The sequence below is a fragment of the Macaca thibetana genome, chromosome 4, assembly GCF_024542745.1.
Source record: "Macaca thibetana thibetana isolate TM-01 chromosome 4, ASM2454274v1, whole genome shotgun sequence".
In the NCBI taxonomy this organism is placed as follows: domain Eukaryota; kingdom Metazoa; phylum Chordata; class Mammalia; order Primates; family Cercopithecidae; genus Macaca; species Macaca thibetana.
In genome coordinates this window covers 158,589,054-158,612,655 of record NC_065581.1, presented here as the reverse complement: position 1 = coordinate 158,612,655, position 23,602 = coordinate 158,589,054, and the positions used below count along the sequence as shown (strand labels likewise).

General features: G+C 46.3%; 1 protein-coding gene across 1 annotated transcript in view; it reads right to left on the bottom strand.

Annotated features, from left to right (window-relative positions):
- Positions 1-23,044, bottom strand: part of SLC22A3 (solute carrier family 22 member 3) — a 101,043-nt gene extending 77,999 nt beyond the window's left edge. Inside the window, exon 1 of the mRNA XM_050789222.1 lies at positions 22,574-23,044. Within this exon, the coding sequence (XP_050645179.1) occupies positions 22,574-23,002 (429 nt within the window). The 5' untranslated portion in view covers positions 23,003-23,044. The remainder of the gene's footprint in view (positions 1-22,573) is intronic.
- Between the last annotated feature and the right edge of the window lie 558 nt (positions 23,045-23,602).

Sequence of the window (23,602 nt, the reverse complement as noted above, 5' to 3'; positions counted from 1 at the left end):
AAGCTGGGAGGTCTGTGTCAGGAAAGGCTTCTAGGCAGCATTTGAGCCAGGCCTTGAAGAATTGATTGTATTTGGACACAAGAAATGAGGCAGAAGCGAAGATTACAAGTCAGCAAAGAAATGAGAGGAAGTTTAGGATAGGATTACAATATCAGAAAATCTGACTTAAAGACTTAATGATAAGGGGCAGCTTAATAGCTCTGCACAGTTTACAAAGCTTTTTACTATCTATTATTTTATCTGATTCATGCAAAATATGAACTTAAGTCTCAAGACTCTTATCATATTTTATTTGTAGGAAACCTGGACTGAAGGAGCAAACGTGAAAATAGTTTAAGCATTGCAAAATCCTACATGAAGTGAGATGCTACTATTTATTACTAATGATTACAAAGTATTAGAGTAGACAGTATAGTATAACTAAATTCAATGTACATATTGTTTTATTAATGCTGCATCCCCTAGCCCAGCTTGAATAACAATAACATAAGAGCATTAACAATGCCTGGTTCTAACAATGGATTTCATGACTCTCTGTGATTACTTTTTAGAAAGATGGAGATACAATGAAGAGACATTCACGTGGATACTCACATATGCAGGGAAAGTGCCCACACATGTTTGGACTGGAGACAAACTACAAGACTGGATGTCCCTGAAGAGGGAGACTGGGACTTCTGGCCTATCCAAAGATGGCATGACTCCCCCACACGTTCTCTTTCAGAACTTTGCTCCACCTTCATCAGGAAATGGCATCTAATTCCCTTTCCCTTAAATCCAGGAAGGGCTTGTGACTCTCCTGGACCTGACAGAATACAGCAGAAATGAGGCAGTGTGATTTACGAGGCTAGGTCCTGAAAGGCAATGCAGCTTCTGCCTTGTGAACTATTATAGAACACACCCATGGGGCTCTGAACCACTTAGTGAGAAGTCTGCGGCTGCCATGCCACGAGGAAGCCCAAGCTACACAGAGGCATCATTTGCAGTTGTTGCAGCTAACTGACGGCCCAACTGACAGCAGTACTGACTGCCAGATCAGCGAATGAAGACACGCTGAAGGCTCCTGCCCTGGCCATCGGGTCATCCCAACCTCTAAGCCTTCCTATCTGAAGCTGCACTTTGTGTAGCAGAAACAAACACTCCCTATTGTGCCTGTTCAGGATTCATAACTCTCACAATCTGTGAGTAAAAAAAAATGGTTGTTTTAAATCACTAAGTTTTAGGATAATTTGTCACACAACAATAGTAAGTAGTATTTCAACTTGATCTATAACGGCTTATTTCTCCACCAAAAAATCTAAAGAAAATATGACAAAATGCTAACATTTTTTCATTTGGAGAGGTGGGTACATATGTTGTATGTGTTAGACTTTTCTTTGAAAGCTTTCTTACTTTTAATTGGAAAAGTTTATGTGATCTAACATGAAATACAAATTGTTGAAACTTCTAGTAAATTTACAAGTGCTAATGTTAAAAAATAATTCTAAAAGACCCACAAATAAAGATATTTACATTTACTTTGTATATTTAAGGATTAAAAAAATGGAGATGAAAATACAGAACTATGAAGTGGGCAATAAAGATCACAAGCAGGCATCACTGGAATTGCTGTAGTAATGGTTTATACAGTAGCAAATTCTGGTATTGTTCCCCATGACTTATAAATGAGTTAAACATTTTCATAATAGTCTGGAAAATGTTAGCATGCTATGGCAGCATTATTTGCATGATATCCATTTTGGAATAACCATGGATTTTGGCGTGATAAAAACAGGCATCCAGGAATAATTTGTCAATACACTATGTCAGGCTTTGAAGTTTAGGTTGTTTACAGATGGAGCATTACTGAAAAAATAAAGAACAATGGCAAAATGCAATCATTGATATGAAAATCCCCTGAAAGTATCTACTGTTCAAGTAGGCACTTGGAAATTGTGGCATTGGAGATAATGAAATACATGATAGTTGACCTAAGATTACTTCAACATTTCACTAAATAGAATGCTTTCTACAGACCAGCTCCAGATTTCAGATTCATGACTCCTGGAAGTATGGGTGAATCAGAAGCCCGAAGCACGGTCAGTTGTGTCCATCTGTGAAATGTGTTTGGCTTCATCAGAGCTTGGACAGAATACGCAAGCAGTGAAAGAAGAGATGTACCGGGAAGCACAAAATGAGCAGAACGGTGAAATATGAACCAGTGACTATGGCAGCTACCTGCGCCGGCCACAGGGGTCCCTACAGAGTTGGAATCCTATTCCTGCCTTTCGCACAGCTGACGCTCTGGTGTGATACACAAGACCAAGTGTGAGGAGGTGAGTGAACGGCAACCTCAAGGTCATCGGAGACCCTGGGAAGCGCAGATTCTGTGGTGTGGCGGGGATGATGGAGACCACACTAGGTTGAAGAATGAGTGGAAGGTGAGAATGTAGAGATGATGAAAGTGTCTATGACAGAGAATTACAGGTGCTCAGCTGTAGAGGAACACAGGGATAAGGGACACTGCTCTAAACAGCAGGTGAACTTAAGCAGGTTTAAGTGTGGACGAACAAAGAACACCAGTGAAGGAGAGACTGAAGACAGGCATCAAAGGTGTGGTGGGCAGGTGGAAATCACCTGAGAAGCCAGGAGGGGCGGGGACCAGAGCACAGGTGAAAAATAAGCTTTCAACAGGGGGTGGTGTTATAGCTCTTCTACTGTGGGGTTAGAAGGAAGCTATGGGAGCAGAGATAGAGAAGTTGATTGTCCTGGTGCAGGACATTGAAGAAATGTATTATTCCAAGTTTTCTATTTTCTCAGGGAAGTGAAGAGTGAGTGGTTTGCTAAGAGTAGGGGAAGACAGTATGAGTGGGGAGGGGCAGGTGGGAAGTTGGCAGAGAATAGAGTCTGGAGAGCCAGAGTGGACATCAGGACACTCAACACGACTGTCAGGCAACACCAGACAGCAGGAACTAGAGAGGATAGAGCAGCATGTGCTGGGAGTGGTGTCTCCAGCAGTGCTCTCAGCCCAGGCAGGACAGTAGGTAGGGCAGCGGGGCCACTGGAAGATATGGGCTGAAGAACTGGACCAGCGACCTAGGCTGGGTGGAGGAGGAAAAGGAGGAAGACTCAACAGAGAGGGTGCAGGGACATTATGGGTGAAGGTAGCTGAGTGGCCTGAGGCTGGCACCGACTACAGAGGTACAGGGGAGGGACCTGGGCCTCTTGTTCATGGCAGTGTCCCAGCACCTATAGCAGTGCGCCATCATCCACGATGTGTCTGGATGCCCTGACCACTCTATACTACCTCTCAAATGAACAAATTAGTGCATTTCAGGCATGGCCCAAGGCAGGGCTTCCGGGATGACAGGAACACCACTTGGAGACAGCAGCGGAAGACACTGAACAGCAGCATGGACTGTCAGGGCAGAGGAAGGTTCAGTTACATTCAAAATATGCACATGGAGGTGCTATCAATTCCTGATGGGAGTATGTGCTGTTTTTATAGGACTCGCAAGTTGCAATAGAGGTATGCAAGTTGCAGTAGAGGGGAAAATGCTTCAGTGAAAGAAGCCATGTGATATGGTTTGGCTGTGTCCACCCAAATCTCATTTTGAATTCTAGTTCCCATAATCCCCATGTGTTATGGGGGAAACCTGGAGGAAAATAATTGAATCATGGGGGCAGTTACCCCCATGCTGCTATTCTCATAATAGTGAATGAGTTCTCATGAGATCTGATGGTTTTATAAGGAGCTTTTCCCCCTTTTGCTCAGCACTTTTTGCTGCTGTCATGTGAAGAAGGACGTGTTTGCTTCCCCTTCCACCATGGCTGTAAGTTTCCTGAGGCCTCCCCAGCCATGCAGAACCGTGAGTCAATTAAACCTGTTTCCTTTATATATTACCCAGTATTGGTTATATCTTTATTAGCAGCATAAGAATCAACTAATATAGTAAATTGGTACTCCAGAGAATGGGGTGCTGCTATAAGGATACCCAAAAATGTGGAAGCAACTTTGGAACTAGGTAACAAGCAGAGATTGAAACAGTTTGGAGGGCTCAAAAGACAGGAAAATGTGGAAAAGTTTGGAACTTCCTAGAGACTTGGAGGGCTCAGAAGACAGGAAGATGTGGGAAAGTTTGGAAGTTCCTAGAGACTTATTGAACTACTTTGACCAAAATGCTGATAGTGGACAATGAAATCCAGACTGAGGTGGTCTCAGTTACAAGCCTTGGCAGCTTTCACATGGTGTTGGTCCTGTGGGTTGGCAGAGGACAAGAATTGAGGTTCAGGAACCTCCACCTAGATTTCAAAGGATGTATGAAAACACACGGATGTCCAAGCAGATGTGTACTGGGGGGCACAGCCCTCATGGAGAACCTTTGCTAGGGCAATGCAGAAGGGAAATGTGGGGTCAGAGCCCTCACACAGAGTCCCTACTAGGGTACTTCCTAGTGGAGCTGTGATAAGAGGGCCACTGTCCTCCAGAACCCAGAATGGATAGATCCACTGACAGCTTGCACTGTGTGCCTAGAAAAGCCACACACTCTACACCAGCCATGAAGGTAGCTGGGAGGGGACTGTACCCTGCACAGCCACAAGAGCAGAGCTGTCCAAGGCTGTGGGGGCCCATCTCTTGCCTCAGTGTGACCTGGATGTGGCTTGTAGCACCTTTATTTTGGTCAATTTTTCCCATTTGGCATGGTTGTATTTACCCAATGCCTGTATCCCCATTGTATCTAGGAAGTAACTAAATTATTTTCGGTTTTACAGGCTCATAGGTTGAAGGGACTTGCCTTGTCTCAGATGAGACTTTGGACTTGGACTTTTTAGTTAATGCTAGAATAAGTTAAGAATTTGGGGGACTGTTGGGAGGGCATGATTGTGTTTTGAGATGGGAGGACATAAGATTTGGGAGGGGACAGGGTGAAATGATATGGTTTGGCTGTGTTTCTACCCAAATCCCATCTTGAATTGTAGTTCTCATAATCTGCATGTGTCGTGGGGGGACCTGGTGGGAGGTAATTGAGTCATGGAGGTGGTTACCCCATGCTGCTGTTCTCATGATAGTAAATGAGCTCTCATGGAATCTCATGGTTTTCTTTTCCCCCTTTTGTTCAGCACTTCTCCTTGCTGCCACCATGTGAAGAAGGAAGTGTTTGCCTCCCCTTCCACCATGATTGTAAGTTTTCTGAGGCCTCCCCAACTGTTCTGAACTGTGAGTCAATTAAACCTCTTTCCTTTATAAATTACCCAGTCTCAGGTATGTCTTTATTAGCAGCATGAGAAAGACTAATACACCATGTCAGTGAGTATTAGCTGAATTTTAAAGAAGTGAACTTCTGATGACTTTCTTTGAAAAAAGCCACATTTTTCATTCAAGTGTAAGGTTAGCCATTATCATCACAATGAAAAAAATCACTAGCTAATACAAGCCTCCTTCTAGACAGTGATCCTCAAAGTGTGGTCCTAAGACCTGGGACAACAACATCTGGGAACTGCAAGTGTTAGAAATGCAAATTTTCAGGCCCTACCCCAGACCCACTTGATCAGAAACTCCAGTGAGGCCCAGCAGTCTGGTTCCACAAGCCCCCTAGGTGATTCTGAGATCTAAAATCTAAGAGCCCCCAAGTCAGGTGGATTGGGACAGGACATTGGTTTAGGGTGAGGCAGACCTTGCAGGGAAACCATTTTTCATGATGTCTTAACTTGGGCGAGTCACAAAACTGCTCCCAGCCTCAATTCCATCCTTCAAAATAGGGGAAAATAATGACTTACCTCATGAGGCTATTTCTGATGCTGAAGACAGTTTAACATTTAAAACACCTGGAATGTATCTAGCTATTATGTCTTGTGACTAGAAATTTTCAGTAATCAAAATAACCCCAAAGAATACATTATCTCTCACACAGATTTAAAAACCTTAATGGCTCATGAATCAAGTGTATTTTGCTACATAGTAAAAAAACCATTGATTTTACTATGTAAATACACTTACTATGTACGTGTATTTTTTTACGTAATAAAAAAGTCATTATATTGATATAAAACAATATAAACTTGATAAGGTAAAAGATAATGTGTACACTTTAACAGAGCATAGCTATTAAAAGCTATAAATCAGATTACAACCTAAATGAAGCCATTGCCTTTTCAATTATTCATATGGAGGAAGGTAATTGTAGGTTTCATATACCATTTCAGCCTAATTTATCATCTGATCCTGCTCTGAGCAATGGAGTCTTTTTGTTACAACAGTTTCCTAACTGGGGAATTCCCTCTGGTGCCAGAGGCTTGATTCTTCTCTAAACAGCCCCCTCTTTTCAGAGAGTCTTTTCCTTCACGTGGACAACTAGGTAACAATTTTGCTTCAGAGATGATCAACAGGTACTTTTACTAACTATAGGTCTTGACAACCTCCCTCTATTGTGCCTTACGGAAAAAACGATTTAGTGCCTGTTCCTTTACTGAAAACCCAATCCAATTTGTATACTTTAATTTCTGCATCTTTGACTTGTTCCTCAGAAATCCCATCAAGTTGAACAGCATGACTGTAGTTATTGTCAACACTGCACCCATCCACTCATCTGTGTCAAATGTGGTCCCACCACGAAGGCTGCTTCACACCTCCTGGTTCTGCATTTGGCAAAATAATATCTGAATTAGTTAAGAAGGAAGTGTAAGCAGCAGTAACTAAAAGCTCTCGCCTTTAGGGCTCCTATGCAGCCAGTCTTTACCTTCCAACAACTCATCTACCACATGGAGTGCACAAATACGGTTGAAATCATACAGTCTGCACAAATGTATAACCCAGCCTTCTTCTTCCTTAATATACCATCAACATTTCTGTATTATTTTATAAGCATGGTTTCCTCATCCCTGCAGTAACTATTTCAAATGACTACACCACATTTATTTAGCCATATTCCCTCTCTATTACACATGCAAATAATTCACAGCTTTTCATCATCATACATTTTATGAATCATTTTTCTACTTGTGGGTCACTTAGGGTGACCAATTGTCCCCGTTTATCTAGGACTCTCCTGGTTTTAACACTGAAAGTTCGTGTCCCAGGAAACCCCTTCACTCCCGGCAAGTGGGGACAGCTGGTCAGCCTGGGAAAGCCCCAGATGCAAGCAGAAGAAAGTGGGGCCGGCATGCTGAACAGAGTCATCAAGGAAAACCCCCCACAGACAAAGGCGGGTTTGAAGGCAGCCACTGTGCTGGGGTCAGGGACATGTCTAAGTAAGGTTTATGGAGCTGCCCCTTCAGGCGGACAAAAGATGGTGGCAGCGGATGCAAGACATGCAGGTGCTTGGAAACAGAGAAGCACATTCTGCAGAGTGTGGCCTGGGAGGATCAGGGACAGGGTCTGTGCTCTGTCCACTGTGGGGAGTGGGCAAGGATGGTGGTGGCTTGCTGGGACTCACCCCAGGCCACAGGAAAACCCCAACCCGGCCCCATCCAGCATTCAGAGCCAGCTGCAGGTGAATCTGAGCTGGGCACCCATCTGCCACGGGTGACAACCGGAGCCTGAGGCTTCACCCAGGAGGGCCCTGCTCTTGTGAGCAGGCTGCCTGCACCTGGGAGAAGCTCTAGCCCCCAAAGAGGGGCACGGGGCCGGAGTCAGAGCTTCCTGCCTCACAGGTGTGCCGGTCACGTGGGACACACGAGGCCTTCGCGATGGGATCTTCCTAGACAAGGGGTCACGACAGAAGCCGGACTAGGCCCAGCGGGGGCGGGCTGCAACCTCTGCTCCGCTTCCAGGCCACTTCCCTCACCTGAAACTCCCACCTGCTCTTCCCGTCTTGGCTCATCCCAGCTCCTGCTGGACACATCGCCCCCTTCCAGCCTCTTCTCGGACCTTCCACCGGGTTTAGGCCAAGACCCTCTCTTCCTGCTCCTCGGCTACACTGTGCGCACTGGGGCACGATGCCCCATGTCTGCCTGATATAGCTGCCTGCGCCCCCGGAAGCCCAGCCTAGCCTCGGTTCTCGGCGGGCTCCGGGGCTGCCTGCGCTCAATTAGAGACATCTCCGTCTCCGTCAGCCCAAAGGAGACCCTGGCAGGAGTGAAGGATCCGTGGGTCCCTGGATGGGACGTTCTCGGGCTCCCTGGCCCCGGCCCAGCCCTGTCGGAGCTCTGAGCGCCCCGCTGCCGGCACCACCTCGAGCTCGGACCTCCTGCTCCTCTGCTCCTGGGCGCAGGATTCCACGCTGGGGCCGCCTGGGTCCCCTCCGGGCGCCGGAGCCTAATGCCAGAAGGCTCATGCCTGGGACAGAGTTTTCCTCCTCTCCCCCACTGCACTGTCTGGCCTGCCCCCATCCACTGGGGCTCGGCCTCTCTGGACTTCCCGCGGTGCCCCTCAGTCCCCTCTCTGTGGCGGCTCCACAGAGAGTCTAATGCATGAAACAGCTTCCACGCCCTCGCTTCAGCCTCTGCTTCCCTGGAAACTCACATGGAGACACTACCATGCTAAAGAACCAAAAAGACAAACGGAAAGGGTGACCTAGAAAGGAAAGCGGTAAGAGGCAGAGCGTTTGGTTTCAGGCAGGCCTGAGCCTACCCAGAAAACCGCCAGAGCAGGCCGGGCGCGGTGGCTCACGCCTGTAATCCCAGCACTTTGGGAGGCCAAGGCGGGCGGATCACGAGGTCAGGAGATCGAGACCATCCTGGCTAACACGGTGAAACCCCGTCTCTACTAAAACTACAAAGAAAAAAAAAATTAGCCAGGCATGGTGGCGGGCACCTGTAGTCCCAGCTACTCAGGAGGCTGAGGCAGGAGAATGGCGTGAACCCGGGAGGCGGAGCTTGCAGTGAGCCGAGATCCTGCCATTGCACTCCAGCCTGGGCGACAGAGCGAGACTCCGTCTCAAAAAAAAAAAAAAAAAAAAAAAAAAAAGAAAAGAAAAGAAAAGAAAAAAAAAGCCGCCAGAGCACAGTCCTGCAGAGGGTTTTGGACACGTCTGCTACCTTCTCTTCCTAACCAGGAAGCTGATGTGCTCCTTGAAGACAGAAGCAATCCCTGAAATTCTGAACCTGAGAACACATAAAAGCATCCTACAAACTGTGGATTATCCAAAAGAAAAGCTGGGGAATGCAACTACTAAATTTGGTGATTGAATTATCGGATTAATACCAGGTTTTTCAGATGGAAACTGAGACGCATCTTCCATGTGACATGTTCTAGGGTCGCAGCATCCCTGGGTGACCCCTGAAATCTGTGCATTGTTCATCCCCGTTTTGCAGCCAGGTGACACCCACAGGTAAACAGCTCCTGGGAAGGCTTGGGTCAACTGTCCTAAGGGGATCAAAGTATCTGCAGTATTAGCACACTTAGGATGTATTTAGCTTGCGAAGCACAAGTGTATGCCACAGGTCACTTTAAATGATGTTTCATTGTATTCTCAAGTTACCAGACAGAAGCTGACCTAGTATTAGAAAGGGAAAACTCCCCAGACACACGCATTTCTTCATGTGCTTAGTGGTCTTTTCGAGAAGTTTCTTCTCATGAAAACTATCTCTATCCTTTGTTGATTCCTCTGCAAGACTTGCTATCTTTTACTTGTTGATTTACAGAACTTCTTTTCCTATTCTAGAGATGTCAGTTAATTACTTGTTGGTTCAGACATTGCAATTTCTTTTCCAACTCTCCTATCCTGCAGCTCCAGATTCTGGACAAGTTATCTAATCTCACTGTATCTTCCTTCCTCCTCTAAAAAATATCTAAGAAAATGGCACATGCCTCATCAAGTGGGTAGGATTGAGTTGAACACATGTCAAGTGTCTATAGCAGTGTTGAGCACACAGTGAACATTATTGAAGCGTTTGATGCATTGTATAACTCCCATAATGACCCTGATTAGAGTAGTATGGCTCTACTCAGTATCATTGTCATCATCCAATTAATTCTGCTAATGGTATCTGTCATGAGACAGAAATCTGATATAATCTAGATAATCCATTTTTGGCTTATATTTTTCTTTAAAAGTCTTTCCCTGACCTTGTCATGTTTCTTTATATGTTCCTTCATTAATATTACCGTTTACTTTGACATTTAAGTCTTCAACCCCCTTCGAGTCCACTTTTGTACGTGGGGATAGGTGGATTGATTATTCTCCATTTCTGATGAGTCATTACTTTTCTCAACACCAGTTAGCCAACAATCCATCCTCTCCCCATGGAGTTATGGGGCCATCCTTACTGTATATGATGTTCCCCTGGGTGAAGTCAGTTTCCGAGTGCTCTGATCTGTCCATTGGTCCACTTGTCTGTTCTTGTTCCAATACCATGCTGTTCTGATTACTTTGGCTTAGAATTTCACTTTAATTTCTGGTAGAGGAAGCCCTCCTCTTCCTCCCTACCCCTTCTTTTAAAATGATTTACCTGCTTCTGGGCCTTTATTCTTCCATATAAATGTTAGAATAACTCCCTTTGCCTCTTCTTTCCTTTAACTGATGACAAATAGGAACATGGATCCCAGCTCCATGATCACCCTATATTTTGTCACCAAGTCAATAATAGGTTAAGGTAAAAAGACTACATTTTGGGGGGGGGAGTTAATAAATGCAAATCTTATATCAGCATTAACTTAAATGCTTTTGCAAAGGGAAATACAGAATGGACCTTCTTGAGACTGGTTTAGGAAAGGTGGCCTTGAAATGGACTTTTTTGGATGATGTTTTCTGGGTCAGGAGAGTACTTCAATTTGACTAATGCTGGACTTTGGAGCTTTTCTAGTAGTTGTTATTTATGTTTATGTTCTTAAGGGAAAGAGGTTTAATAAAAAGAGACTGAGAGAATAAAAAGGGAGATCAATATAGAGTAATTCAAATAATTTGTAGCTTGTATGTATCTTTTTTTTTAAGATGGAGTCTTGCTCTTGTTGCTCAGGCTGGAGTGCAATGGTGTGGTTTCGGCTCACTGCAACCTCCACCTCCTCGGTTCAAGTGATTCTCCTGCCTCAGCCTCCTGAGTAGCTGGGATTACAGGAGCCTGCCACCACGGCTGACTAATTTTTGTATTTTTAGTAGAGACAGGGTTTCACCATGTTGTCCAGGCTGGTCTCAAACTCCTGACCTCACATTGGCCTCCCAAAGTGCTGGGATTATGGGCATGAGCCACTGCGCCTAGCCGCTTGTATGTATCTTTTATACATTGACAGGTTGTATGGTTTTAAAAAAGAAAAATCATTTAAGTGAACTGTCTATGAAAATTTAGTAAGGAAAAATAATTGTATAGTATGCTATCAAATAAGAATTGAAAACTATTATAAAAAGAATACTATGATTATAAATACTTGAAAAGTATAGGAAATAACATTTTTACTATTCTTCTAATAGTTGTAATAAGATAATGAGTTAAAGGTCATGCTGTACCAATGTGAAATCCGAAAAAGGAGTCATAATTAATCTTTCTTAGACTCTGTTTACAAATGTTATTACAGTTCTTTACCGAAAATCTTCACATATAAAAAAAATCACTGTTCAAACATAGACTACCTGTTGAAATGTAGAGTATATAGAATATAGGTCAACAGCTTCCATTGTGACTGCTTCTTGATCAAGGTTGGATTTCAACCCTATCACCGATTTTCTGTTGCTTTTATCTCCTGGTTTTGTGATGTATCAAATCCATAAGGCTAGATTCAATTACAGCTTTCTATTGCTTCATAGCATAGCCTGTTTGATGTAGACCATTAATGAAACTGCAGGGTCTCCTTTTGGCCAAAAAATCCAGATGCTAAGATGTCTTTTTTTGATATATCCCTTTTTGCTGAACACCATAAGCTCTCTCTCCCTAATTTTAAATTTAGTATGATTGATTATTAAATGTACTATGTTTTCTGGTAATTAAGGAAGAAAACAAGTTTCTAAGCAGGAAATGAGTATTGATAACTGTAAGCATAAATGGAGTATATTATAACATGGCGTTTTGTTCCCATTGGATATTAAACTACTTTCGTGAATTAAGTTTTAGTGTCTATTCAATGTTATGAGAATTGGAATGCTCAATATATAAAGCACTTTAGTCCAAATTTACCTCAACCCTAACCTGAAGCTCAGCATTCATAATTACTGCCCCACCATAACTGCTGTGTCTTCATTTCATAGATTTGGATTTGGCTTGGGGGAGTATTTTCTCTGAGGTCAGATTCTCGTAGCAACACAAGCACACTGTGATCTGATGTTTTCATTGCCTATAGGACCATTGCAACTGCCCACCAACAACCTAAGGCAAATTTGTCTTATTGACCCAACTAGAATACAGGCATGAGCCAGATGGGTGCCTTTCTAACCACCATAAGGCACCTTTGGGGCACCTTTTGTTGTCCATATTTATTGAAGGATTTCCAGGCTCATGAGAAAACATGGGATGGAGTTCAAGTCCCGCAGTCCCACAGCTGAGTCTTCAGCCCCCACTGAGCTCTGATCTAGTCCTGTCCTGGGATTTCCTGGTTTTAGAAAAGTCCAGGGCTCTGTCCCAGCGTTCCTCTGCTCAGACTGCAATTGGAAAGAAGTGTGGGGTTCTGAGCCAGTCTACGTCCAGCAACCCCAGACCAGACCAGGCAAGGGGAGGACTTGGGCACTACAGATAGTGACAAAGAGCAAGAAGGAGGGGACTGGCATGTGCCCAGAACCTTCCACATGCTCAGCGGTTCCTGCATGTTTCTCATTAGTCCCCAGAGCCACCTGGATGGGGGAATTGTTCACTCTACATCACCACTGAATCCATGGGGGCTTGAGAAATCTTGCCAAATCAGGTAGCTCTGACTTCTACCCTGGGCCTTTCCCTAGTTTTCATTACTAAGCTCCAGTTTATACCAGTTCCTGAGAGTGGACCCCGGCCACGTCCTTAGTGTTGGAATCTTGGTGCCCTGCCTAAAGCCTACTTCCCTCAGCCCTAGGGGCTTGCCATCTGCCCAAATTTCCAAGCCCAGGCTGCCTCTCTGAGTCAACTTCCTCAGTATCTGTTGTCAGCATCTATGATCATCACCAGCTACTTACATATCTCAGACGACAGGACAAGCATTTTGAATGCCTTATTGACATACGTATCCCCACTAAAACCAGGGAAATCTCAGGACTGGGCTAGTCCAGAGCTCAGAAACCCTCAAATTCAGCCATTTGCTTATATCCACAAAACTAGGAAGTCTACATTCTTAGCCACCTATTTGCCTTAGCAATACACTACACTAAACCAGTTTGGATCTAAAATTTGATCATTTTTTCACAAAACTTTGCAACAATAAATTGTTATTATCTAATGATCTCTGCAGTTGATAAATAGAAAGACAATTTTATTTGGTTTTACAATGTATTCTACTTGGTTGGATTTAAAATAAAAATTATTGTGTATGCTCTATTAGATACAGACTGGATAGGGAATTGTAGCAATCTTACAAGGATGCTAGGGACTGACAAAAGATGTGATAAATGTGTCACACAATTTCCCACTAACTGCCACACAGGAAGATCAAGAACCTCTGTGGGAAAGGTTCCTGGAACACCTTCTTACATCCTAATAACTTGGACATTTATTTATTTGATTTTTTAAAAAGTTGATGCCAAATTAATCTGAATTAGTTCCAATCTAATTTTCTCCTCTACCTTGAATAGTTAATGTTTTTAACTATCCAGGCAACTTCTCTATGGGTATTTGCATTAAAATACTGATTCATGAACAATTAAAGGCATTCGTTTCTCAACAGATATTTGCAGTGATTGCTTTTTAAAACATCATCAATATTAAATGTGCAGGCTGTTTTCACCACAACCACTTAATCCCCCCAAATGTGCTACCAACAGTTTTTAGTATAGGAGCTCCTGGCACCTTGTCCCTTCGGTTTCTGTCTCAGAAGCATCAGCTTACGACGTCCCTCCTCACTAGCCTGCAAACACGCATGTTGTCTTTCATTCTGTGCTGTCGGTTGCCCAAAGCTTCCCGTTGGCAGAAGTGCCATGAAATCAGAGCCATCCTGTGCGTATGCTGGGCAGACGCAGCAACTGGGAAAGGCCTCTGAGACACTTTGGCATGTTGGGACCAGTGGTCTCTGTTAACGTGGAAAGACTTGCTTATCACTTGGTTATTTCCATTGCTGGTGCCCTATAGTGATCCTATGAGAGAGGTCACCTGCCCTCCCAGAACCGACTTTGAAAGCAAAGTAGGTGCTTTTGTTTCTCAGGTCCAGGCTTGTGCCCATCCTTGTTCTGTCCAGTGGTTTCCACCATGCTCACAGCCACGGACAAGTCCCCTCCTTGGACTCTACAGGGCACTAGGATCCAGAGTAGATGTTAAGGAAGGTGGGACGGATGCCTGCCCCAGAATTGTGTAAATCACATTTATTTATTCACCTTCTTCTAAGCCCCTACACTTCACCCCTCACTAACGTTCTCTATTATCACACAAGTACTAGCCACAGAGTTATTTTGTTTAATTACCAACACAAAGAGAAGTAAGAGAATGGTAACCCTTAAAAAGTTGTTACTGACCTCACCCAGATAAACCAGTATTAGCCATCATTTGACAAGCTCAACAGTCATTTATCACTTTAAAAAGCTACACCAAAGACCATTAAAACTTTGCTTTTTCCTCACAGAATATAAATAAACTTCCTTTCTTGGTTATGGTTTAAGATGGGGGGAAAAACTGGGGCAGAATGTTGGAAAGGTTTTATTCTGTTTTGGAAGGTAGGTGGTGTTTGCTCCCCACTCCATAGCCATGAAGTGGGCAGCGCTGCGCCCTGGGAGCTGCTCAGCCCAGGCCCCTCAGTGCTCCTCGCTGCACCGGGCCTTGCACCTGTGCCCAGCTGCCCTGGAGCAGGCTCGGCTGATGACACAGACTACTGTGCGGTGCCAGGACAGCTGGGAAAAGTCTCTTCGGCACAATGGACGTCAGCACATTAAAATTATGGCCCCAAAGAGCCAGCAGTTCTATTCCTTCCTGTTCCTTTCATGTTCCAGGTCACATCCCTACATTAAGATTCTGCAGACACAGACTCCATGAGCAGATAGGACTCGAGTGAAGTGGAGGCCTGTTTTCCCCCTGCTCCAGAGGTCTGTGGAGGGCCATGGCTGCGATGATTGTTCACCCTGTGACTGATCACACCTCGTGGATGCAAGGCTGAGGATGATGCAAGGAATCGGCGTTAGAGGTCAACAGGAAGCAACACCATTGGTAGAGGGCCTGGGTTAATCTCTGAAAGCCAGTTCCAGGGTTGGCCTAGCCATGATCATAAAAAGCATTACATGTGCCAAGGAATCCCTTTCTCATTCATTCATTAATTTAATCACAAATATTTGCCAAACACTGCATTAGGCTCGGAGGACAGAGTGCTGGCCCTCCAGCGCCCCAGAGTCTGATGAGGCCATGTGCACAAGATGAGTACAGCAAAGGCAGCTAGACAGAGAAAGGAAGCCAAGCCCAGCCCTTGGTGGAGGTGGCAGTGGGGCAGGTGTTTCTGGAATAGGTGTGTGTAAAGGCACAAAATGGAACAGCCTCATGAGGAAAGACAGGGTTTTTTTGTTTGTTTGTTTTTTGTTTTGTTTTGTTTTGTTTTATGAGACACAGTCTCCCTCTGTCGCCCAGGCTGGAGTGTAGTGGCGCCATCTCAGCTCATTGCAAGCTCTGCCTCCCAGGTTCACTCCATTCTCCTGCCTCAGCCTCCCCAGTAGCTGGGACTGCAGGCACCTGCCACCATGCCCCACTAATTGTTTTTGTATTTTTTTTAGTAGAGACGGGGTTTCACGGTGTTAGCCAGGATGGTCTCGATCTCCTGACCTCGTGATCTGCCCTCCTCTGCCTCCCAGAGTGCTGGGATTACAGGTGTGAGCCACCACGCCCGGCCGAGGAAAGACAGGTATTTTGAGGAAAGGAAAGGAAATAGCACACACAAGAGCTCAAGGGGAGGACAGCTGTGGCACGTGTCCCAGGGTGACCTCCTGGAGAGTGGGAGCCCTGGGTGCCCAGAGAGGGAAAAGCCTCAATGGGGTGGAGGCACGGAGACCTTGTGTACCAGACCCAGGGGAGGATGCTCTTAGAGGCACCAGCCTGCATGCCATTTTATCAGGTGCCTGCAGCCTTGTGACCTGTGCCCTACCAGGAAGCACACTAAATGCTGTATGAGTCAGAGCAGCCTAACAGTAAGAGCTGCAACAAGCAATCTCCCAAGTTTCAGTTGTGAAACACAATAAAGCTTATTTCTTATTCGCAATCCCATATTCCTGTGCAGATGAATTGGTGGGGAGGGGAGGTATGGGGCTCCTGCCCTCCTTGCATGCTTCCAGGAACCTGTATCCTTCCATGTCAGAACTCCACCATCCTCTAGGGACTGCAGGAGAAAAGTCGCTCTGGCTCCATGTCTAGCAGTTCCACATTCGCTTCCCCAACATTGTTGACCAAGCTTCAGACATGTAGCCTCTCTAACTTCAAGGGAAGCTGGGAAATATGACCTATCTGTGGGGTCCAGTGGGAAAGTATTGGTATTCTCAGCCTCTAGAGCAAATTAGTGTCTGAGATATTTTATTTTATTTTTCAGAGACAGGGTCTTCCTCTGTCACCCAGACTGGAGTACAGTGGCACAGGTCAACTTCCTGGGTTCAACCTCCTGAGTAGATAGGACTACAGGCATGCGTCACAACACTCGGCTAATTTTTTTTTAATTTTTAAAATATCTTTGTATAGATGGAGTCTCACTATGTTACCTAGGCTGGCCTCAGACTCCTGGGATTACAGGCATGAACCACCACACCTGGCCAAGGGTTTGACTATTTATATTTAAGGCAAATTTATCAGTGATTTATTATGCTAGACCAGGGATCAGCAAACTTACAGCTCCAGGGTCAAATCTGGCCCATAGCCTGTTCCTTCCCTCCCTCCCAACTCCCACCTGGCTTAAGGGTCTTTATGTGTTCACAGGAACCAACCGTACTGAGCGCAACCTATGACCAGGCACAATGGCAGGCACTTTGCATGCATATTTCAAGCCAATTGCTAAGGCTGGCATTCTTGCGCCCGTTCTAGTGCTGAGGAAACTGAGGGTCAGGCGGATGCTCAGTTGACTTGCCCTTCAAGTTAATAAATAGAGGAGCTGGGATTTAGGACAAGATTTATCTGACACCAAAGGACACGTGTATTCTTTCCACTCTACTAAGATGCCAATGCCAAAAATAACCCGTGGGTCCAAAAGTACAGATGTCTCTGCAACATCTGTTGGAGCCCCCTACCTCTGCCCAAAGCTGCTTTCTGAGGTTTACCAAGATTCCCAGAAAATGTGGTTCAGCTGTGGGCTTCCCCACTCCCCAGTGAATCCCAGGATTTTATTATCAGTTGCCCATCCCTGGAGAACTCAAAGCTTTCTGAAAATAAACAGCAGCACTTCACCTGATAAGATTTGGGACACCTGTCTGAGGATAAAGGGATAATGTTCCCCTCCGAGAGTCTCCAGGGTGTGCTTGGTGGAACTGGCACTTCTCTCCCAGTCATTATATTCTCGTCATGCTCCTCATTAAAGAAACACCCAGCTCGTCTCTCTGTGTGGTCCATGGACCATCTGAAAGGGCCCTAGATGTTTGTGAAAAAGGAAAATTCCTGAACTCCAACCCTGATCTTTTGATTCCAAACCCTGTATGTGCGACCCAAGAATGCGCACCCGACCACTGCCCCTGAAGGCACAAAATAAATGGGTGCAGAGGAAATAATGAAGATGAGAGGGTGTGAGAATGGAACATCTTTTCCTCATATTTTCCTCTTGGACTCCTCCTTGTACTCTGAGGCTGAGGTTAAGGTCAATGTACTTTCTGCCCCAGTTCACTCCTCTGTCCCATCAGAGGGTGGTACTCTTTACCGCACCCACAGCCACTGTCATCACATTATCTCTGCAATTTTCCCTGCCAAGCTCCACACTGTTTGGAGAAAGACTCATGTATCTTTCTATCCCCAGCCCAGCCCAGTGCCTACAATATAACAAATGCTAAATAAACTTCAGCTGAACTGCTGTTGATAATCCAAAATATCAGCTGCCAGAGAAGAGCGGGAGATACACTTGCATACTCTCATAATGAAGATCTTTATTTTAAATATTTTCCTTGTTCTGAGGTCCAGAAAGCATTGCTGCATGAATCTGTTTGGCCATTCTGCTGCCTAGACCAAGAATCAGACACCTAGTGGGGTGGCTGTTCACTCGTTCACTCAAGTCCTGCTTTCATTCCATTTAAAAATAAACTATTAGGCCAGGTGCAGTGGCTCATCCCTGTAATCCCAGCATTTTGGGAGGCCAAGGCGGGCAGATCACCTGAGGTCGGGAGTTCTAGACCAGCCTAGCCAATATGGTGAAATCCTGTCTCTACTAAAAATACAAAAATTAGCCAGGCATGGTGGCGGACACCTGTAATCCCAGCTACTCGGGAGGCAAGGTTGCAGTGAGTCGAGATTGTGCCACTGCACTCCAGCCTGGGCAACACAGCAAGACTTTGTCAAAAAATAAAAATAAATAAAAAACAAAATTAAAAAAGCCTATTACACTATTAAAACACTTTTGTTGTCATCAGCAGAAAGGACTAGGTACTTTGAGGGACAAGGGTCAATATAAAATACAACTTTTGTTGAATTGTTGATGTTTCAGAAAGTATGGGAAAGACATGCTCTTCTAATAAAAACAAACAATGGATTCAGTTTTTATAGATTCAGCCAGGTCATCTGGAAGGGAAAAAGTGATTCCAAGTCAAAATGATCTGAAAAGGAAAAACAAATGTGATTCAGTCTATTTTTAAAGGTGCTCTGAAGCCCTGCTCTGAGTGCTAGCCTAGGGAGAAGCTCTTTTTTTTCATCCATGGCATATTAGCAAGCATTGAAAAATCCTAACATCAATCTTGAAGATACTCCCTGGGCAGCGAATTGAAATATTTGGGACAGGGGGTCAGACTCACTTCTCTGCATTACATCGTCTTTTATTCTGCCCAATATCTGACAACAAGATAAGACCAAGATTCAGACATTAGAAAAGTCTCCATTGAGGAAGTTCAATGTAGGTGATAAATCCACTGCCTTGCCTTGAGCGGGAGACACAAATGGGGAGTCGGCCATAAAAAGCTGTGCACTTGGCATTGATTTCTGACTTAGTGTCTTAGAACTATCTCAAGTTGTAAGATGCGAAGAGGGTGTATAAGATTTAAATGACCATTTTGCAACTTGCACCTCAGGAGGCTAGAGAACCATTCCCACCAAATGAAAGCACAGCCTTCCCTTCCACCAGTCTGGCTGATTGTGGATCCTGACACCATAAAATGAAACAAAATAGCCTATTGGAGGACCTCGATAGTAAGAAAATAAATATAAAATTTCAGCAAGATTTCTGCAGGTTATAAACAGTGAGAGAGCTGAGTACCATGTTTCATTGACTTGTTTGAAGGATTTTGACCACTTTATGGAGGAAAGTGGACTGACTTACAATCAAGGCCCCCCGATTTGAATCCATTTTGGCTACATAAATGGCGTGGGATCCTGGAAGGTCCTCAGGTTTCTCTTCTATAAAGCCAGGACAATGATTCCTCTCCCACCGTGGTGCATGGATGAAGTATTATAGCTCTATGGAGGCATTCTGGAGTCTGGTCATCCCACCCACTTTGTAAACTCTCCCAACTCACCCCTTTGCATGATTTATATATTAGCCTTCAAGTTTATAAAAATACACTGGATACATAATGTTAGCGGAAGATGTAACTACAGTTCCTTTCATCAGACAGAATTTGAAAGAAAAAAATTAGTCGAACCAAAGACAGCAAATTAGCTACGCAGAATTCAGAGAGTGGCTGACTTGTTTTGGATAGTTGAACTTTATGAATAGATAGATGGGGGTTTTCCTCTTAAGAATCCAAACATGAAAAACAAACCAAAAGAAGCACAAAACTATTTGGGATTTAAAAAAGAGGTCAGGCGCGGTGGCTCACACCTGTAATCCTAGCACTTTGGGAGGCTGAGGCGGGCAGATCATGAGGTCAGGAGATTGATACCATCCTGGCTAACATGGTGAAAACCCATCTCTACTAAAAATACAAAAAATTAGCCGGGCATGGTGGCGGTCGCCTGTAGTCCCAGCTACTCAGGAGGCTGAGGCAGGAGAATGGAGTGAACCTAGGAGGCATAGCTTGCAGTGAGCCACTGCACTCTAGCCTGGGAGACAGAGTAAGACTCCGTCTCAAAAAAAAAAAAAAAAAATACAGAATCTCTCCAATATATTTCAAAAACTTGTTTGAGGTTTTAAGGGGTACATTCCTAATATCATTTTACTTTCTTAAAGATTTTAAAATCATTGTTCTGGGCACACCAAACAGTAACCAGGTGGTGACCCTGATGGTATTTGGGGCATTGTAAAGGGCTGAATACAATGGCTAATTTTACAGATGAAAAAAGCCCAGAGAGGGCGAGTAACTCACCCAAGCCATACAGCCAGCTGGAGACTGAGCCAGCCCCTGACCCTCCATCACTGCACACCACATTTTAGGAGCCACTGATCTTCATAAAATTACCTTATTGTAACCCCAGAATGTCAGTAACCCTGCAACCCCAGAATGCTTCCAAAGTATCTGTGGGAGCATTCGATTACAGATTTTTATGTCTGTCTTCTTTGATGTCCATGGATCATGCTCACTCATGCAAACCTCACTTGAGCACTTTTTGAGGCTCATTTTATTCTTCATCTTTAAATGTCTTCAAAAATCGGCTGTCTGCCCTCCATGTGGGTCTTCTGGTTCACTTGGGAAGTAAGCACTAGGCAGCACTGCTGAGTGGAGTGGAAGGAGCCACCTAACAGACATGACTCACAGAGATAACTCCCCCTCTCACCCAAGTCCATGCCCTGTCCTTTCAACTGTGAAATCCCTAACAAGACCATCACCCATTATAAAGTAGTCCCCAGCCTTACCATGGATTAAGTAGAAATTAACGATCCCAAACACACATGTATTGCCTGGTTGTCCTGCCAGAGGGTTTTATCCTGAGATAACTCAGCATAGAGCCACTCAGTGTGCTGACACACCTGTCTATAGCATTACAGAAACACCCGGAACACACATACACATCGCCTGGCCATCCTGCCAGGCAGTTTTTAATCCCTGGAGCACTTAGCATAGAGCCATCCACTGTGCTAACACACCAGCACATGACATTAGAGAAAGATCCCAAACACATATACATATTGCCTGGTTGTCCCGCCAGGGGTTTTATCCCTGGAGCACTTAGCATAGAGCCATCCACTGTGCTAACACACCAGTACATGACATTAGAGAAAGATCCCAAACACATATACACATCGCCTGGCTGTCCTGCCAGGGGTTTTATCCCTGGAGCACTTAGCATAGAGCCATCCACTGTGCTAACACACCAGCACATGGTGTTATAAAACATGCACAATTGCAACCACCGGCACTCCCAACTGCAGTGAGATAAGCTCACCAGACCAACAGCAACAGCGGCAGAAAGGGCACTCCTACCTCCTAATCCAGTGTTTTCCCCACTCTTCAAGTAGGCCATTTTTAAAAGTTTATCACAAAAAAGGACAAACCTTTTTTTCCCTAATGTACCTGATCACATTCAATCATTTTTTTAAATTAACTTAAGCTGTGATTGTAGACAAAGCTCAATACAACTGCTCTTCCCTGCAACCCATGCTCCATTGAGGCCGTTTCTGAGTTCTGATTATTACAAAGTGACTCTGCTCGATATCTGGACCTCGCAGAGAGGCAATCTTCCATTTCAGCAAGGATGTAGAAACAGATTACTGAGGCCAAGGGTGAAGGAAGCTCCCCTAACTTCCAAATACACTGACTGCCCAAAATGTGGGGATCGCCCCCCCCCGCACCCCTCCCCACTCCCGCAGCAGCCTCCGCCTGTAAATGGGTTGGGGATTTGCGTTGGAAGGCTGTGGCCCTCCCGCTGTGTTCCTGCAATGTACTACCAGAAAAAAAACTAAAATGTATGCAGTACTTCAGTTTTCCCAACGTCTCTCAGATGTTGCTCTTTGCCCGAAAGCAATTTTACCAAAACCATTCCCCGGGAAAACCTCGACCTTTGTCCCCTTGCATTTTGGGTAACCATCTGGGCAACTTGGAAAAGCTGCCGCTGCCTTCAAACGTTGGTTCCCCCTTTCCTTTGCCCCTGGAGACCACAAGCGAATTCGGATCTGCCAAGGTCGCTCGCCCCAGAGACTGACGTTCCCTATCGCGCGCCAAACCGTAATTTCCAATGACTGCGCCCGCACATCTCAAAGATGACGCGGTGCTGGATCTTTGACTTCTTGAGCGGGCGTGCGCCAGGCGTCTAGAACTCGGCTTCGATGAAAGTTTTTGTTCACACTCGAAACCAAACTATCTGTGCACTAACTCACCGGCTCAGGCAAATAACAAAAGGCTTTTTCCCAGCATTTACGACGCGGCACTTCCAAGGGTGCGCTGAATCCTGCCTGTCCCCAGAGGCAGCCGACCGGTCCCGTCTCCACCGACCTCCCCTGGGGGCCAGCGTCTCACACAAGGCGTGTCCGCCTGGGAGCCAGCATCGTCCTCTCCCGCCGGCTTCCAAAGGGCCGGGGCACCCTTACCTCGCTGATGATGGTGGAGTGGGCCTGGGCATAGCGCCAGCCGCCGCGGCAGGGCACAAGGGGCGCCGAACGGTTGGGGAAGGCGGCTAGTGGGTCAGCACAGCCGAGCGCGCTAGTGGCGGCGGCGCTGTAGTTGGCCGCCTCCAGGAGGTAGCGCTGGCAGCGGCCGCGGCGCTCCGGGGGCTCCGGGCCGCGGGAGGCGGGCGCCGTGCGGTTCCACTCCTCCTCCGGGCTCCAGCCGCAGCGCTCGGCCAACGCCGCGGCACTTGGCCCGCGGCACCAATAGTGGTCGGGCTGCGTGCCCAGGAAGACCACGCCGACGAAGAGGAAGGCGAAGGTGATGCCCGTCAGGCACAGCAGCAGGAACACGCGCCTCTGGAAGCGCCCGAACTCGCCCGCCCGCTGCAGCGCCTCGTCGAAGGAGGGCATGGTGCGCCCGTCGCCCGCTGCCCGCAGCCCGCGCCTCGGAGTGACCCGCGGGCCCAGCCCGCGGCCTCTCTTTACTCCGCCGCCTCCCCCGCGCCACCCGCCTCACTCGCCCTGGCGCGGTGCCGGCCGCCGCCGCTCCTCCTGGCTCCCGCCTCCCTTCCCCGGGCGCCCGCAGCAGCCCCGGGCCACAGGTCGCCGGAGGGACGGCCGCGAGCCGGGCGTACCCAGCCGGGTGGGCGCGCGGTGGGGCCCGGGCGACGCGGCCTGACTACGCGCCAGGGAGCGCCAGGGACCCGGCCTGGGACCGCGAGTGACGGGCGCAACCTCAGGCCTGGCGCGGAGCTCCTTTTGGTCCCTGCCAGCAGCCTGCTCTGCAGTCAGCCCCAGGTTGGGCTGCAGAAGAAGAAAGTTCCAGGGTCACCCGACCACTCCCGGAACTTCTGGGACCCGATCTCTCAGCAGTCCGGAGTGCAGCCCGGGGACTAAGGACGCGTGCGCCCCGGGTCCGGTGCCTGTATAGGGAGAGCCCCCCTCCAGCCCTTGGCCCTTGCGCATGCAGAGGCCTCCTGCGCCCATGTGGGGCAGGGCAAGGCAGGGCAA